Source organism: Gossypium hirsutum, chromosome A11, assembly GCF_007990345.1.
Source record: "Gossypium hirsutum isolate 1008001.06 chromosome A11, Gossypium_hirsutum_v2.1, whole genome shotgun sequence".
Taxonomy (NCBI): Eukaryota; Viridiplantae; Streptophyta; class Magnoliopsida; order Malvales; family Malvaceae; genus Gossypium; species Gossypium hirsutum.
The window spans coordinates 57,089,828-57,107,470 of NC_053434.1; the positions used below are offsets into that span (position 1 = coordinate 57,089,828).

Here is a 17,643-nt window from a genome sequence, read left to right on the forward strand (position 1 = left end):
AAAATTTCTTTACGAAATTTTCACATAATATTATTATCATACTGTAGATCATAAAATAGTATTAAAATAATTTTTCTTTCCAGACTCAGATATGTGGTCCCGAAACTACTGTTCTGATTTTGTTAAAAATGAGTTGTTACATGTACTGTGCTTTTAAAGTGATGGTTGGACTTGCTTGTTAAAAAAAAAACAATAGGCTTTTGAAGTCATAATTGACGCTTTGAGGAAAGAAATGAAAGAACTCAAAGGGAGATTGTTTTGTGCAAAACAACTTTGGCTAATAATGTGCTAGCATGACACCCTAACACACAAGATTGAGATCCTTAAATCAAAAGAGTTCAAGAAATTAGGTCTACAAAGGATGTGAACAAGTCCTTCTAGAGATGGAGCAATACTTTTGCCTTGTTGGCACAAAGATAATGTCTTATGGTATATGTTATTTCTATATATTTTATTGATGTCGTTATTGTATGGTAGAGTCATTAATGTACAAATGAAAAACGAAAAGGCACGAAGAGGCATCGCTACATAAGATTTGGTGGAGTTTCAAATATAGTTTAAAGCAATAAATATAAAAAAAATTTAATATGTGGTATAATATAATTTATTATGATTTAAATTTTATAGTCTCAACAAAATTTATATTTTATAGATTTATGTTGCATGATTTGCATCAAATATATATTATTTAATATCTATAAATTTATTATTAAATTTAAATTAACAATAATTATTAAATAATAATCCACCAATCAAAATTATAAAAAGAGATTGGGTAAACTACATCCAAGGTTATCAAATTATTAGTAAGTGTACATTTTAGTTACTCAATTTTAAAAACTTATAAATAATCATTAAATTATTAGAAAGTTTTCGTTTAAATTACTGAATTATTCAAAAGTTTTTATTTAAGTCACGGAGTTATTAAGGTTTTTTTTTAAGTTCAACTAATAAGCTCCAAGCAACAAATTGACGGTCAGTAGGTGGATTAGTACTCATCAATGAGTAGAAAAATATATCCTAGATCCAAATTGATTGACGATAGTGCTGAAAATTGAATAAGAAAGCTTTTTGGATTTTGATTGGAGTATCGTGACATTTAAAATTATTTTATAAAAAAAAACTAAATGTAAAAGAAAAGAGGAAAGGAGAAAACTTTTTGGATTTTGATTTGGAGTACCATGACATTTAAAATTATTTTATGAAAAAAATACTAAATGTAAAAGAGAAGGGGAAAGAGAGTTTTTGATCAGTACAAGAGATGTGAAAAGAGGAGGTCATATAACAATAATTTTAACAACCTAATAACTTAAATGAAAATTTTTAAATAATTTTTAAATTATTTTGTAACCGAGTAACTATAAAATTTTACTGATAGTTGGTTGATGATTTTGCCGAAAATTATTGTTTAAAACTCGATCTGTAATGGATGGTTAAACAAGTAAGACAAAGGGGGGAAATGTAGAGTGCAGTGTAGGAGGCCATAAACCCGCCTCGCCAGTACTCAGTTTGGGCCTAACGACATAGTTTGACATTTAACTGTACAAACCGACTAGGAGCCCAATGGTGTTCTAGATTTCTAAATTGTAAGGCTTTTTTGTCCAACTAACATTGGTATAAAAAATTGTTGGCGAAAATGACACAAGAGTTGTAGGAGAAACAGTCCAGACCTTCGGTGGCCAAATCTCTCTCTCTCAAATTTACGTTTGAGATATTTATCAGCTAATATGTATCTCTGTGGCTAAGAAAGGGAGAGTTTGGATAAGCCCTTCATGGCTTAGTTTTCTTCTCATCACCATCCCCCAATTCACCATCCTTACTCGTTAGAGACACACAGCATTATTGCATTGGGACAAAGGCCAGTGTCTTAGAATCAGAGATGCAACCAAAATAAAGCCAAGTCCCGAATATTTTAACCCACAAAATTAAAATAAAAAAAGAAATCGGCATTCCATTTACAACCACCAATAGCTTACCCACACCCAATGCCACAAACAAGCTTTGCATATATGAATCACCTCCACTTCAACTAACTACCTTCTTCCACAACCCAAAATAAGAAGAAAAACAAAAATGGCCATGGCAATGGCGCTTCGACGACTCTCCTCTTCCATTGACAAGCCTCTCCGTCCTTTCTTCAATGCCCCTTCCCTCTATTACATGGTTTCTTCTTCTCTTTCATTTCTTCTTCTTCTGAATTTTTGCAATTATTTCCTTTTTAATCTTTTTTTTAATTGGTGAGTGCAGTCGTCTTTGCCAAATGAAGCTGTGTACGAGAAGGAGAAACCTGGCGTCACTGTAAACTTCTTTTTTTAAAAGAATTCTAGTTTCAGTTTATTTAGTTTTAGATTGAAAATACTCTCTTTTTTTCATTTTAATTATTCAATTAAAAATTTTTAAATCTTTGTTTCTATACAGTGGCCAAAGCAACTGAATGCTCCACTTGAAACCGTTGATCCTGAAATTGCTGACATCATCGAGCTTGAAAAAGCGCGCCAATGGAAGGTACCTTCTTATCCAAGTTCCAACTTTTCAATTTCATTTCCTTCACATTTATATCATGTTAACTAATTTTCTTTCAAAGAAGAATTTTAATAATGATGCATAAAATAATATTTTAAGAGTCATATTTGAATTTCATAGCAGATAATAGCTAAATTAGGCTACTCTGTTGTAAACTGATTGATAAACTAAGATCACATGTACTGTTGATGATCAGGAAATACTTATTTAAGTGCATGAACATGCTAAAATTTTAAAGTTTTTAATATTTTTAAATAAAGTGAAATAAAACATGTTTGGTTTTCAAAGGGACTTGAACTCATTCCATCGGAGAACTTCACTTCGGTGTCAGTGATGCAAGCAGTTGGGTCTATCATGACCAACAAGTACAGTGAAGGGTATCCCGGTGCTAGATACTATGGAGGGAATGAGTAAGTTCATTATTCTTCATACTCTTTTTGATTCTACCAAGTACCAATATATTGTTTTTCGGTGTTTGATTTGACCAGAATCAGTAAATTTATGTTATACTTGGATGCTTGAGTGATTTTAAGTTTCATGTTTTAGGTACATCGACATGGCAGAGACATTGTGTCAGAAGCGTGCTTTGGAAGCATTCAGGTTAGATCCTGAAAAATGGGGAGGTAAGAGATACGTCTAATTTTATTATGGCTATAAATTTAGTTACTTGTTGATGCATCATGTTTTGGAAAGAGCTTTTGTTTCTGTTTTGAGATTTATTAGCATTTGGTTGCTGACATGCTTTCTATGTTCATCGAACTTTGTTGTATGGCAGTAAATGTGCAGCCCCTTTCTGGTTCTCCTTCCAATTTTCAAGTTTACACTGCACTCTTAAAGCCTCATGACAGAATTATGGCACTTGATCTTCCCCATGGTGGCCATCTCTCTCATGGTTATCAGGTACTTCAAAATCCCATTGCTAATTTGGTTTCACTGACATGTTTTCATTTACTTGCTGACAGTAATTAAGTACACTATGACTTTGCTAAAGCTTTTTTTTCTTTTTGAGTAACTTGTAGCATCATGATTCCTAGTGTTTGTTTGTTTTATATAATGCCTAGAACTACCCATAGTCCCTCCCCAACCCTTAAATAAGAGGATAATGCGCTTCAACGTACCTAAACACACGTTCTCTTGCACTGACAACAATACCGATGCCAATTGAGCTAAAACTTAATCGGCAATTAAGTGTTAAAGCTAGATTGCTAGATATTATTCTGTTCAAACATCAGTTGGATCTGCCTCAGCAACTGCTGGAGTTACTTAAAAAGGATGGAAGATTGTTCCCTAATGTCTTTTTCTTCTTATTTGGTTTTCTGAAAAATGGTGGACAGAGTTAAAAGATAGTAGTGATAATTAAGAAATTAAGCCCCAATTTTAATTTCTTTCCATGCATTTGCATTGTTATTTCTGAGAACAGATACCTAGTACAAGTTTTAGAACACCAAGCTGGACAGTCAGCTTTACTCTCCTCTGTCTCATTTAAACTTTTATGGTTCTCTTTCGAAGTCCCAGTCTCATGTAATAAACTCCGAGTTTTCTCCCGAAACAGATTGTCTAGTTGAGCAGCGTCACTCATATTTTGCCTGTTAGTTGAGATTTGAAGGTCTGCTTTCTTTCATCTCTTGTGCGGCAGTATGATAAAGAATGTAGCATTCTTTCTCTTCTGGAAGTGTCAATGTAGCATTCTTTCTCTTCTGGAACCTTATTGCCAATGTATTCACATCTCTATACTCTGATGCTTAAGTGGATTTAAATGACTGAAAGCAGTTCTTTAAGAACTCTTCTTGTTTGTATCAGTATTTTTCTGGCTGCAGCTTTAAATTTACATGGTTTCATTTGTGATTGCTTAGACGGACACCAAAAAGATATCTGCTGTGTCCATATTTTTTGAGACAATGCCATATCGGTTGAATGAAAACACTGGCTATATCGACTATGATCAGGTACGTTATCAGTTTTCAAACTGTGCTAGCTTCTTAGTTTTTCTTTCTTTCCTTCTCGTTCAAAACGGATAAAATTGCAGCGTGTGATTGGATTCCTGGTAGAATATTTTATTGACATCAAAGTTTTTAATTGCAGTTGGAGAAGAGTGCAACTCTTTTCAGGCCAAAATTAATAGTTGCTGGTGCCAGTGCTTATGCACGTCTGTATGATTATGCACGCATTCGAAAGGTAACCCATCTTTTGATTTATTTAAGCCATTTGGTTGAGTTGTCAATTCATCATACGTCATGTTATTGACCCCATTGGATGTCGCATTTGTCAATAACCAGGTTTGTGACAAGCAGAAAGCAATAATGTTGGCAGACATGGCACACATCAGTGGTTTGGTTGCAGCCGGTGTTATCCCTTCACCTTTTGAGTATGCCGATGTTGTTACCACCACAACTCACAAATCACTTCGTGGGCCTCGTGGAGCCATGATTTTCTTCAGAAAGGGAGTGAAAGGGATTAACAAACAAGGGAAAGAGGTAAGCTGTGAAAGTAAACTTTTCATCTTTCAAAGATGTTAGTGGCACAAAGATTTAGACTAGTGTTCTTTTTCCCTGCAGGTTCTGTATGATTATGAAGACAAAATCAATCAGGCTGTCTTTCCTGGACTTCAAGGTGGTCCGCACAACCACACAATTACTGGTCTAGCAGTTGCGCTGAAACAGGCAACAACTCCGGAGTACAAGGCCTACCAAGAGCAAGTTCTCAGTAATTGCTCGAAGTTTGCACAGGTATCATTGACAAGATGTTGAAGAACTTGTTATGCAACCAAGCATGGAAAATGTCTTGTTAGAATGAACCAGTATGCCAGGAGGCATTCTTAGGGACATGTTAGATGGTTTTAAACAATAAACATACGGGGTTCTCTATTCTTAAATGCCCAATGTTTTAACAACCAAGATCTTCCCAATTTTCAGACTCTGGCTGCAAAAGGATACGAACTTGTTTCTGGTGGAACAGAGAATCATCTAGTTTTGGTTAATCTGAAGAACAAGGTAAGAGACAGACATTTTTGTCCTCAGGCCACTTAGAGACATTAATAAATCTTCTTTAAAAGTTCTCATGTGCAAGACAATGCTCTTTACTAGTAAGATGCTTTTTATTGAATGGTCTCTACAGGGCATTGATGGCTCCAGGGTTGAAAAGGTATTGGAAGCAGTTCATATTGCTGCAAACAAAAACACTGTACCTGGAGATGTGTCTGCTATGGTTCCTGGTGGCATCAGGATGGGTAAAGGCTTTTACCATTAATGTTGTGCTCACATGAATAACCTTATTCTGACAAATCTGGTTGCATATCAGGAACTCCGGCTCTTACGTCTAGGGGATTTGTTGAGGAGGACTTTGTCAAGGTAGCAGAATACTTTGATGCTGCTGTGAACTTGGCAGTTAAAATCAAGACTGAAACTACAGGTTTTTTGCAAGCCTCTATTCCCTCCTATTTTACTCTCTATCTCTGTCTCTTGCCTTATGCTTGTTATTCTACCTATGTTGCTTCGATGATCTTTTTCTTTTTTGAAGTACCTGTGTTCAACACATTTGTGAACATAGTTATGGGGATACGATCCTCTGAAGGAAAATCTTAAAGAAAAATCGAACATACCCATATCTGACACTCTAGTCCAAATAGTATAATGTGCTACTAATTTGTAGCTGCGTGCTGTTGATTTTGGGTAATCCAGGGACAAAGTTGAAAGACTTTGTGGCCACACTGCAGTCTGCTCACTTTCAATCTGAGGTTGCAAAACTCCGCCACGATGTTGAGGAGTATGCAAAGCAATTCCCCACAATTGGGTTCGATAAGGAAACCATGAAGTATAAGAACTAAGATATCAGCCTTGTCTCGAAGGTATATTATTAACTTCACCTTGCTAAGTCATCTCTTAAATCTTGATAAGGCAAATTAGTTGACATCAAAAACCCAATTATGTTTTCCATATTTGCAATAAGACATGTTATTTTGGTTCTTTTCTTCGTCTTGTCATGTTTTTTGGCTGATTATTCATATGTTTGGACACAGGTATGCATGAGATTTATTAGTAGTGGAGGCGGACGAGGAATAAAACTTTACTAGCAGGCCAAATTGTGTAGAATGTGAATTAACCTTTCAAGGGTCTTAATGAGAAAACTTCGGTTTGCATCTTCACTAAATGTGTATACATACATATATGAATGCATATTTATGATATGAAACATCGAACTTTGCTTTGAGATATAATATTACTGTCTAGAATTTGATTTCTATGGTAAATGCAAGGTTCATATGTGTGAATAACAAATTTGCTTGTTATAACCCCACGCCTACGGAGAAAGTATCGCTCTGATGTTTTCAAGAAGAGTCGTTATTTATATGCAATTTCATTAATGCTTTTGATTTCCCAAGCTCACCAGTTATATCCTAACTTGAGTTTAATTTGAATATTGTTAAAGAGGGAATCATAATATATACATTCTGAAATCTAAACTAATCGTCCAAGATGTGTAGTTAACTCATGGATAAGTTTGATCTTAGCTATTCCATTACTGGCAGCTTGTTGATTGCATATACTTATCACTCACAGCTACAACCCTCCGATAACCTTTCAATTAACAGTCCAACAGCGCCCTTGCTTTTGCCTTTTGCCTAATATCTTAGCATATCAACAACCCAACCAGCATTTGCATCACGCAAAACACCACCAATGGCTGAAATGCCTGAACCAATAATTGAGTTTAATCCATCCATCTCCATTGGTACGCCAACGTGGAATTAATAGCTCCCGGTTGAGATAAGCTTCTTGTTCAAGACAAACTCCTCACTGAAACCTCTTTGCAGCTACTATTCTCTTCTTTAAAAATAAAAGCATTGCGCTTTTTCTATAAGAAACACTAACAAACAATAAGAAATAATGAGCACCAATTGGTTCCCTAAATGCTCAAATCTCCAATGTTATTTTAGTATTATTTTTTAAATTATATGAAAAGTTTCAAAATAATTTATCATGGTAATTTTATATACTAACGAATATAAAATTTTTAAAATTTTCAATAATATATTATCTATACTAAAAGGAAGACACCCGCCCTTACTCTTTTTTTTTACATTATTAACAATAATGATAAATTTTCAATGGTGGTCCCTCTACTTTTTAGTTACAAAATGGTCAAATCTCAATTTCAGTCCTTTGACACCTGTCCTTTTTTTTCATTACTAACAATAATGGTTAAATTTCAATTGTAGTCCTCTACTTTTTAATTATACAAAAATGTTCAAATTTAATGTTTGATATTTATATTTTAATTTTATACATAATTTGGTACTTCGATGTTTATAATGCCATTAGTTAGTCTAAACATTTTATTCTAAATTAAAAAGCCGACGTAAATTTAAAGAATTGTTAACATTGTTAAAGTTTTTTTTTGTTAAATTCAAGTCCATTGCAACACCATTTTTGTGACTTGAGTATCGAATTAGTATATTTTTTATTATTATTTTAGAATGTCACACCAGAAAATTTAATATAATAATTTTAATGGTGTTAATATTGGACCTGAATTTTTAAATTTAAAAAATAAAAAGACTAAATTCTTAAAAATAAAAATATGAAGATTAAATTCTAAAAAGGCAAAGATTACATAAACTTGAAATATAATCTAAAAACAATTAACCTAATGCTAAGCATGAAGCATAACATACCAATTTTTATTTTAAAATAAGATCATCATTTAAACCTATTATTTGCATTTTCCTTAAATTAATAAATTAAGACACAAAACTATTACATTTCTATTTTACTATTATCGAATTTTCATTAAATCCTACTTTATTCCATCCTAATAATATCTTTTAGTTTTTTCTCATTTTTTTTTAAAAATTTTTCCAATGCCCCTAATGGTTAGGATGCAATTTTCCTAAGAGATCAAATTGGGCCATGCCCCCTTGTTTGGGCTTTCAGTCTAACCTCTTGGCCTTTTAGCCATTTTAATAAATAAAAGAATCACCTTTTCTCTTCATCTTCTCCCCATTTACCCCAGAGTTTGTGCTTTAGTTTCCACATTTCTCCTTGCTGTTCATATTCTTTCTCCATCTGTCCCCGTCTCAAGTTTTCATCACTCTTCTCATTCTCTATCTGCCTCTTATTTGTTTTCTGCTTGCTCTTTTCTCTCTCTTCCTTCAATGGCTTCTTCAGCTTCTGTTGATGACAACATTGAGTCTAATCCTCTCTTGCAAGATTTTGACTTTCCTCCTTTTGATTTTGTTGAAGCCAAGCATGTTAGGCCTGGGATTCGTGCCTTGTTGAAGAAACTCGTATGCCCTTTTGATCTTTTGGACTGTTTCCGATTCTGACTTTTGAGTTTCTTTTTTTTAGTGCTCGGTATCTTTTTTATTTTTTATTTTTTTGGATCATTCACTGGCCTTGTTTGAAAATTCAAAATTTTGGTTGTTCTGATCTTTTCTTTGTGGAGATCATGTTTTGGTATATGGGTTTTTTGGATTTTTGTATATGGTTTTGATATAATTATGTTTGTTGAGTAGGAGAGTGATTTGGATGAATTGGAGAAGACAGTAGAGCCTTCGTGGCCGAAGTTGGTGGAGCCATTGGAAAAGATTGTTGATCGGTTGACTGTTGTGTGGGGAATAGTTAATCATCTTAAGGCTGTTAAAGATACAGCTGAGCTCCGTGCTGCCATTGAAGAAGTCCAGGTACATTCTTGTTGTTGTGTTCTTTTTTAACAGATAGCTCAATTATTCAATGTACAATATGTATAAGAATTTCATTAAGAAAATTGTGTAGGAATCTTGGGGTGAAATCTTCAAAATATTTAGCATGAATCTTTTAGACATCTATTATCTATCACGTTCTTCCCTTAGATGAAGTCATGATTTTTATGTTTATGATTTTATTTTTTTTGGCATAACTCATGATATAGGCTCACATGATATACTAGGCGCTTAGTTTGTTTTCTAGAGACTCCAGAATAGTGGTATTCTTATTTCTTTTCAAGCAAATTGATTGGAAGTCTTGTTCAAATCAATCCTATTGTTTCTGTACCTTAGTTAAATATGCGGTACTGTGTAGTCTCTTTTAAACCAACTTTTTGGCCCTTATTATGCTTAGTTTTTCTTTACAGCCAGAAAAAGTGAAGTTCCAACTAAGAGTTGGACAAAGTAAACCCATCTACAATGCATTCAAGGCTATTCAAGAATCTCCTGATTGGAAATCACTAAATGAAGCTCGCAAACGTATTGTGGAAAGTAAGAATCTTTATTTATATATCTATATGTCAAATAAGTTAGGGAATTGTTGTTCCTATTTCATTTTGGTGTAATTGACTGCTAAAGTGTAATTTATTTGTTTTTGCTCCGTTCCTTTTAATTTCTATCAGTGTTAGACCCAATAAATCTTTTTATTTCTGTAAACGTGTGCAGCCCAGATTAAGGAAGCTGTTCTTAATGGTGTTTCACTTGAAGACGATAAACGAGAACAGTTTAACAAAATTGAACAGGTTTGTTAATATTTAGTTTTGAAGTTAAACAGAAATTTACTAGGTGTCATAATACCTTACTATTGTTATCTTTTGAAGCCAATTTCTGTGCCAAGTAAAACAAGGAGCAAGTAGTTAACAGTAGTTCCTTTTGAAGTTCTTGGTACCTGGTCTCTTAGCATTCTTTTTCCCATCTTGTAAGCAAATTCCTCCTGTAAAGTTTAGCAAGGATGGGACTCTGAAAATAATCATGTAAATATTTATGATCAATCATGTCATATTCATTCATTTTGGCTATTCTAATCTAGTTACTGTGAGCTGATTCACAGGAGCTGGAGAGGCTGTCTCACAAATTTAGCGAGAATGTTTTGGATGCCACAAAGAAATTTGAAAAGCTAATAACAGATAAGAAAGAAATTGAGGGTTTGCCTGCAACATCTCTTGGGTTAGCTGCACAAACAGCAGTGTCTAAGGTACGCTTTTCCAATATTCAGTGTATTTTCCCATTCTATGGTTTCTATTGTCAAGTCTAAAGTTTCTGTTTCCTGCCATGTATATTATTTCTTTTCACCTAGGGGCACGAAAATGCTACCGCTGAGCACGGGCCATGGATGATTACATTGGATGCTCCATGTTTGTTTGCTGTTATGCAACATGCACGTAACCGTGCTTTGCGTGAGGAAGTCTACCGTGCTAATATAACTCGAGCATCGACTGGTGATTTGGATAATACACCAATCATCAATCAGATATTGAAGCTTCGGATGGAAAAGGCTAGGCTTCTCAATTACAATAACTATGCTGAGGTATGAATCCTTTGTATCTACAAGAATGCATCCTTTTCATAAGCTGACTCTATTTGATCAGGTAAGCATGGCAACCAAAATGGCTACTGTTGATAAAGCTGAGGAACTATTAGAAAAGCTTCGGAGTGCTTCCTGGAATGCTGCTGTCCAAGGTATTATGCAAGAAATAGTTTCGTGTAGGGTAGAAAATGAACTTTCTCCACAGAATATGCATATGTGATAAGGACTTGTTTTGTATAATAGTTTTTTGTTCTTGATCCTTGAAAGCTCAATTCTTTTTCTTGCAAACACCATTTTTGTTATTAAGAACACATTAATGCACTAGCTTATCATGAGTGAAACTCCATTTGTAGCAATTAATTTTGTAATTACTTGCTATCTGATATGGCCTTTCATAATTCACCTTAGATATTTCATTGCAAGTTTATGGCATAATTCTTTGATGCAATTTTATGTGCTCAATCTTTCGAAGCTCACTGTGTCTGCCTTTCATATTTTTCCTAAACAGTTCCTGTCCTATATTTTTTTTCTACCACAAACAAATGAAATAACATGGGTAAATTATGATCCCTTTTGGTCCTTACAGATATTGAAGACCTAAAAAGTTACTCCAAGAGTCAAGGTGCCTTGGAAGCTGATAATTTGAGCCATTGGGACATTAACTTCTGGAGTGAGAGACTTCGTGAGTCAAAATACAACATTAATGAGGTTGACACTCTCTTTTTATTTTGCTAATTAAACCATAGCTTCAAGACCTCAGTTTTATGTGAAGAAAACTTATGCCTTTCCTGATGCAAAAACTGTACAGGAAGAACTCCGGCCATATTTCTCACTTTCGAAAGTTATGGATGGCCTCTTCAAACTTGCTAAGACCCTTTTCGGGATTGATATCGAGCCAGCTGATGGTCTAGCTCCTGTAAATATTTTTTTGGTTCATCTCAACTTTTTCTCACTGCCCATTACACAGAATACTGGTTTTACGTCCTTCTAACTCTTACTCTTTTAAAAGGTTTGGAACAAAGATGTTAGGTTCTACCGTGTCAAAGATTCTTCAGGTAGTCCAATTGCCTATTTCTATTTTGATCCATACTCTCGTCCATCAGAGAAAAGGGAAGGTGCATGGATGGATGAGGTTGTTTCCCGAAGTCGTGTAATGTCAAGGAATGGTACCACGCCAAGGTTGCCTATTGCCCATATGGTGTGCAATCAAACACCACCATTTGGGGACAAGCCAAGCCTCATGACATTCCGTGAAGTAAGCTGAAGACATTGGTTTTAAGTATAATGTTAATGCTCATAAATTCTTGTGTTCTGAATGATTGGAACTGGAAGCTAAGTTGATAACAGTGAACAGTGAGGTCCAGAAGCCTAGAGTTTCTCCCTGTCTATAGCCTCACCCAATTCCTTTCCACCCCTAGAAGTGCTTCTGGTCTTATCGCCAAAAAAAGCAATTTGGGCCTCCTAAATACTGTGCTTTTACCATTAATGTTGTTGTTAGAACAATCTCCTGTAACATTGTTCTTCTTACATTTAAGCTAAATGTTCCAAGGTGATATTCTTGATTTATTGTTATCATAGCTCATACTTTTATAGTTAACAACATTCAAACAACCTTCTTTCCTGAAGGGCATGACGCATGAATTTTTCTTGTTCAGAACCTATTAGATTTAAAGGCATGGATCTAGTACATTCTTTTGAACAAATATACATAAGAACATGCATCTGTTGTTGAACTGCATGGTTCTAGGAGAACCTAAGCTCGAATAATACTATTGTTAGACTTAGGCCAGATGCTGGCTGAGAGCATGAATGTCATGTATGCTCTGCTGACTTCAAATCTTTATTTCTAGAGGTTATGGCTTAATTCTTACAGTGCTTGCATATTTATACTTATTATGTTTCACTGATTACTTTTGCAATAGTGGCAGATGCAAAAGCATATGCAAGGCATCTGGATATTCAAAGTGGTTGCTGCGGTTTGGCCGTTCCTTATGCACTGATGTCATTTCTCTTTTCAGGTTGAGACTGTCTTCCATGAATTTGGACATGCACTTCAGCATATGCTGACCAAGCAAGATGAGGGTCTGGTTGCTGGCATTCGAGGAATTGAGTGGGATGCTGTTGAGTTGCCCTCCCAATTCATGGAGAATTGGTGTTACCACAGGTTAACATCTCCAATAATCAAAATCTATATCTTTTGGATTGCTTCAGATTAATATACTTTTTGTTGCTAGAATAACTAAAATTGAATGTGCCATGCATGTGGAAAGCATTCATTAGAGGCCCGAGCTTAGAAAAGAAGCTTCTATAGTAGCGAATTGTTATGTGGCTTCTTGTTTGTGATTTCTGGCTTCTTCTTCTTCTTCTTTTTCTTTTTTTTTGGGAACTCTTTAGAGTTTTTGCTAATGTGTTTGTGGTTAATCATCTTGCATCTTATCATAATGCTATGATGCCACAACAGGTTAGGAAAAGACATCTATTTGACCCTTCTGGATCATGACTGCTTGACCTAAATATTTTGTCTAAATATACAAGCATCTGAATTTCCGCATTCTCTAAATATTGTCTGAATATATTTCTTATAGCCTAATCTTTGGTTATTGCCACTATTTCATTTGCATTTTGTTTTTCAAATCAATTATAACTTTCATTTAGTAGGTTTTTGTTTAAATTGTCTTTTGTTGCTTCAGGGATACATTGATGAGCATTGCAAAGCATTATGAAACAGGAGAGAGTCTCCCTGAAGAGGTATATTTGAAGCTTCTTGCTGCAAGGACTTTCCGTGCTGGTTCTCTAAGTCTTCGTCAGGTCAGTTGAACTTGTTCTGCCCTTGTGTCAGTTTTGGTGTACATATTCCTGCAGAAACAATGTGTTTCTTGAGGATTAGCCTGCTCCTTTATATGTATGCATGGTACACTGTGAGGGTTTATTAGCTCAACATTCCCCTCTGCCGTCTGTTCCTAACATGCTTAACTATCTTTTTCTCCTACCCTCTCCCACCTCAATGCGGGACTGATTTTGCTTGTGCTTCCCTTAAATGTAAACCATTACAGCTGCAGATATAGCATGTAGTTGCCTTTAGAAAGGTAAAAGGTTCCCTTAGTAATGGGTAAAATCTTGTATGAGTGTCCATTTCTTTATGCTATAAAGGTGTTTTGTTTCTACGAAATGCAGGTATACAGAAATGTGTGATATAAGATGGTTTTAATAGACACAGTGACTATATCTTTTTCATTATTTGTTTTAATACGTATTACACCATGAAATGTTTCTTGGGAACTCCATGACTCTGTATGATGTCTGCTTTTTTAGTGAAAGTACATGTAATTTTTGGTGAAGCAGATTGGTGTTTGTTCTAGTATTTGAATTACTGACAGTTTATTTCTAACTGTTTTCTGTTTCCAGCTTCGATTTGCTAGTGTGGATTTGGAACTGCATACAAAATACATCCCAGATGGGTCAGAATCTGTTTTTGATGTTGATCAGAGAGTTTCCAAAAAAACACAAGTGATCCCTCCATTGCCAGAAGATAGGTTTCTCTGCGGTTTCAATCATATATTTGCAGGTTGGCTCCACCACTTCCCGCCTCTCTCCACCCTCTTATGTAATTTTTAGAAATGTGGTGCAAACTTCACCATGGGCATTTTTTAATTAGACTTTTTGTGAATATTAGGTGGATATGCTGCTGGATACTACAGTTACAAGGTATATTTTGTCTTTTATCTAGGCCCTAAGGGAACTACAACGAAAATGTGGTTGAAATGTTGCATCAGCAATTGGAATGACTGTCTAAACAAAATAACTTATGATCCTTTCCCGTTTCCTTTTCATTCTATGACCAAATTGCAGCCTAGCTTGTATTTGTCTGCTGAAAGCTTTTGATCTTTTTATCAAGTGTGGGCATGGTTTGTAGCCTTGTTTTGCCCTTTCTTTCCTTCTCCCTTTTCTATGTGAACAGAAACTGAAATGCCTATTTCTGCAGTGGGCAGAAGTATTGTCTGCAGATGCTTTCTCAGCATTTGAGGATGTAGGACTGGACAACACCAAGGTATGGTGCTTGAAAAGGCTGTTCAGAATTGCATTTTTTCTTATTTATATATATTTTCTCGAACAATTGTGTACATCAAATATAGTAAAATCATTTCATACATTTCAACCCACCCACCCCCTCCTTTTCTGTGTAAACCTGACTAGAATTTATGTTTGTGCCAAGAGTTGGAGAGCCATAGCTTCTTGTAAAAGATTCAACAAACTGTTCATCACACTACAAAGGCACAAGTCATTGAATGCATATCCTCAGCTACTATGCTGATTCCTGATTGTGTAGCATACAGTGCTTCTCTGTGTTTCCCTTCAAAAGCTCTGCATCAGACTCAAGAGCTTTCTAAAACAAAACTTATGATCCTGTTATGATGAGTATATTTTTTTCTAAAAATGAAAAACATGATCTGCTATGTTTAATTGTTTTCCACAGGCGGTTAAAGAGACTGGCCACAAGTTCCGAGAGACCATTCTTGCTCTTGGAGGTGGAAAAGCACCATCGGAGGTTAGTATATGCAAATTGTAAATTGACATTCTTGATTGTGAAATATTTTTCATTTTATTTTCTGTTTCTTTCCCTTTTTCTCAATAAGAGACACCCCATGTTTTGTTTCTCTATCCTTATTGCTGTTAAGGCGTTTTTTAGACGCTGAAACTTGTAAATCTAGGATGCTTCCATTGAATCTTCATAACATGAAATGATGTTGGCTGCAGGTCTTTGTTGAGTTCCGTGGACGTGAACCTTCACCTGAGGCATTGCTCAGGCATAATGGATTGTTACCAGTTGCAGCCTGAGCATGAGCTGGTTTTTCAGTTGCCATTCAAGGTTTTACCAAGGAGACATGGTCATTTAAGTTTCTGTTATAAATCACCAGTCCTTTTATGTTAAGCTTTTTAAACTGTCTTTAGTTGGAGGGGCTAGTTATTGCCCTCGAAAGAACAAAGAAACAACCATTCCCAAGTTATAGAAGGGAATAGGTGTTAGTGATGTCTGTTGACCTCAACATGTTTAATCTTGAATTAGCTTTCTCCTGCCATCTCGTTTGGTGAAATAAGTTCTGGTTTTGGTTCCCTTATCTGCTTGCATACAGTACTTGGATTTCTCTTTCTTTTCTTTTTCCTCTAAATTATCCATATTTGATTTCCCTTATTCCATTTTTTATACTTGGAGTCTTGTGTAAGATATATGATAACTCTCAAACAAAATTAGAGATCACTTCCAGAAGGGATGGAACTACAGAAATTAAATTTGATCATAGTAACTTGCAGAACCCGGAAACACCTTCTGTCTTTCCCACAATGTTAATGATGCAAACAGTGCCAGATCCCAAGGAAGGACATATTCCAGGTATTCCAGACTGCTGCTCTGTGGACTTTGTGAACCAGGTCCAGAAAGAAGGCTTATTGAAAGCTTTACTGCTGATGGAAAACTGCACTATATGTTCAGAGATCCCAAAACAGGACATTGTCCATGGTCTCTTAACTGTACGTGTGAGTTATGTGCAGATGATCACTTTGATGCCTGGATAGATAGCATGGATTATAACGGATCTAAATCTGGTAAAAAGAAGTAAAAAAGAGGAAATACTCTCAGTCCGAGTTTTACAAAAGATACATGAATGGAGACCCTTCCATTGGCCCTTTAGGAGAAGACAATGGTAAATTCCTTTACCTTGTTGATTACTCTACAAAAATTCCTCAACCAAACCCGATATTACTAACTGACTCAAACCCACCAGCTCCTTCAAAACCTTCGTCTCCTCTTCCACCCAAAAAAAGTTGTAACTCTAAACAAAAACCCTTTCCCCCAACCGTGCTATAACCAAATTCGTAAATGGGTTCAAAAGAATCCATTTCCTGAAACTACGCAAATCCCTGTGCCTACCTCAGTATGTATGTGTCATTCTACAGATACATCATATGAACAAGAATTTCCACTTTTACAAGAATTTACCCAACAGGGGTATACACATGCCCCTAAAATTCCTTCCAAACTTAAAGTTGATGACTCATGCAAACCCACAAAAATTAGTGTTGTAGAAGCTGCCTTGAACTGGCAAATTGAAAATGCCTTAGCACAGAACAGGGCTATCAAGAAACTAGATTCTAAAGTCTTCCATCTGGATTCAAAAGTCAACGGTTGAAGCTAAGCTTGATGAAAACTCCAAGATGGTAAAAGACTTAATTGCCCTTTTGCAGAAATGCTTAAAAGAAGTTGCTAGAGAAATGACTACTTTAGGATAAGATTTCTTTTCCGATATCACGCAAAGGGATAAAGAAATACAAAGGTTGAAAGATCAGATAAAAACTTTGAGGGAAACAGGACAAATTCCTCCGCTAGAAATGAATCTTAGAGATTTTGATACAGAATTCTCGCTATTTCCTTCAATCAGACAAAACAGTTGTCCATCAGACGAAACTTTCATTAAGTTTCTTGCAATCCCCGAAAAGAAAAAACCAAGTCTACATGAGCTTCATATACAGATAAAAAAGAAAATGGAGCAAGAAAAGAAAGAAGCTGAAGAAGAAGTTGAAACAAAGAAGATTCAGGAGGAAGAATCTTCCCAGGATTACTCCAAACAATTAGGAAAGAGACCCATAATTGAATATTCGCCCCCACCTTCTCCCCCGAAGAAAACTTTCAAATCCTTGATGATACAACACCAGAAGAATCCTTTATTATCCTTTTTAAAAGATTGTCAAGACAATCTGGTACCAAGAATTTCAGCTATTCAACTATTAAAAGAAGAAAACAATTTTCAAACAGAGTCATCATCTACTGAAATATTAACAGACTCCTCCTTAGATTCCT

At 35.3% G+C, this 17,643-nt stretch overlaps 2 protein-coding genes across 3 annotated transcripts; both read left to right on the forward strand.

Moving 5' to 3' along the window:
• Window positions 1-1,650: 1,650 nt before the first annotated feature.
• LOC107901893 (serine hydroxymethyltransferase 1, mitochondrial) lies at window positions 1,651-6,760 on the forward strand. The gene is made up of 15 exons (XM_016828065.2): window positions 1,651-2,163; window positions 2,248-2,298; window positions 2,419-2,505; window positions 2,812-2,933; window positions 3,070-3,146; window positions 3,299-3,423; window positions 4,377-4,469; window positions 4,606-4,698; window positions 4,800-4,997; window positions 5,079-5,249; window positions 5,436-5,513; window positions 5,638-5,749; window positions 5,821-5,931; window positions 6,201-6,367; window positions 6,539-6,760. Exons 1-14 carry the CDS (start codon window positions 2,074-2,076, stop codon window positions 6,344-6,346), a joined length of 1,554 nt encoding a protein of 517 aa, XP_016683554.1. The 5' UTR covers window positions 1,651-2,073; the 3' UTR covers window positions 6,347-6,367; window positions 6,539-6,760.
• A 1,750-nt stretch (window positions 6,761-8,510) lies between these two features.
• On the forward strand, window positions 8,511-15,907 carry LOC107901902 (organellar oligopeptidase A, chloroplastic/mitochondrial). 2 transcript variants are annotated; one of them, XR_005905212.1, is made up of 17 exons: window positions 8,511-8,806; window positions 9,035-9,202; window positions 9,631-9,754; window positions 9,929-10,005; window positions 10,314-10,457; window positions 10,560-10,790; window positions 10,852-10,942; window positions 11,377-11,498; window positions 11,599-11,706; window positions 11,800-12,045; window positions 12,809-12,954; window positions 13,481-13,598; window positions 14,196-14,355; window positions 14,464-14,495; window positions 14,640-14,695; window positions 14,773-14,838; window positions 15,265-15,338. XR_005905212.1 is itself a non-coding variant. In XM_016828077.2 (17 exons), the coding sequence occupies exons 1-17, from the start codon at window positions 8,675-8,677 to the stop codon at window positions 15,624-15,626; spliced, it is 2,118 nt and encodes a 705-aa protein (XP_016683566.2). In that variant the 5' UTR covers window positions 8,511-8,674; the 3' UTR covers window positions 15,627-15,907. The 2 variants fall into 2 exon arrangements, 1 of the variants encoding a protein (XP_016683566.2); XM_016828077.2 differs by lacking the exon at window positions 14,640-14,695 and adding an exon at window positions 15,546-15,907 and having other exon boundaries at window positions 15,265-15,336.
• The last annotated feature ends 1,736 nt before the right edge of the window (window positions 15,908-17,643 follow it).

Coding starts and splice junctions, on each gene's coding strand:
- LOC107901893 (XM_016828065.2), top strand. CDS start 2,074: ATGGCCATGGCAATGGCGCTTCGACGACTCTCCTCTTCCATTGACAAG. Junction 3,424..4,376: donor ATCTCTCTCATGGTTATCAG/GTACTTCAAAAT, acceptor GTGATTGCTTAG/ACGGACACCAAAAAGATATC. Junction 4,470..4,605: donor GCTATATCGACTATGATCAG/GTACGTTATCAG, acceptor TTTTAATTGCAG/TTGGAGAAGAGTGCAACTCT.
- LOC107901902 (XM_016828077.2), top strand. CDS start 8,675: ATGGCTTCTTCAGCTTCTGTTGATGACAACATTGAGTCTAATCCTCTC. Junction 8,807..9,034: donor GTGCCTTGTTGAAGAAACTC/GTATGCCCTTTT, acceptor TTTGTTGAGTAG/GAGAGTGATTTGGATGAATT. Junction 11,499..11,598: donor CAAAATACAACATTAATGAG/GTTGACACTCTC, acceptor AAAACTGTACAG/GAAGAACTCCGGCCATATTT.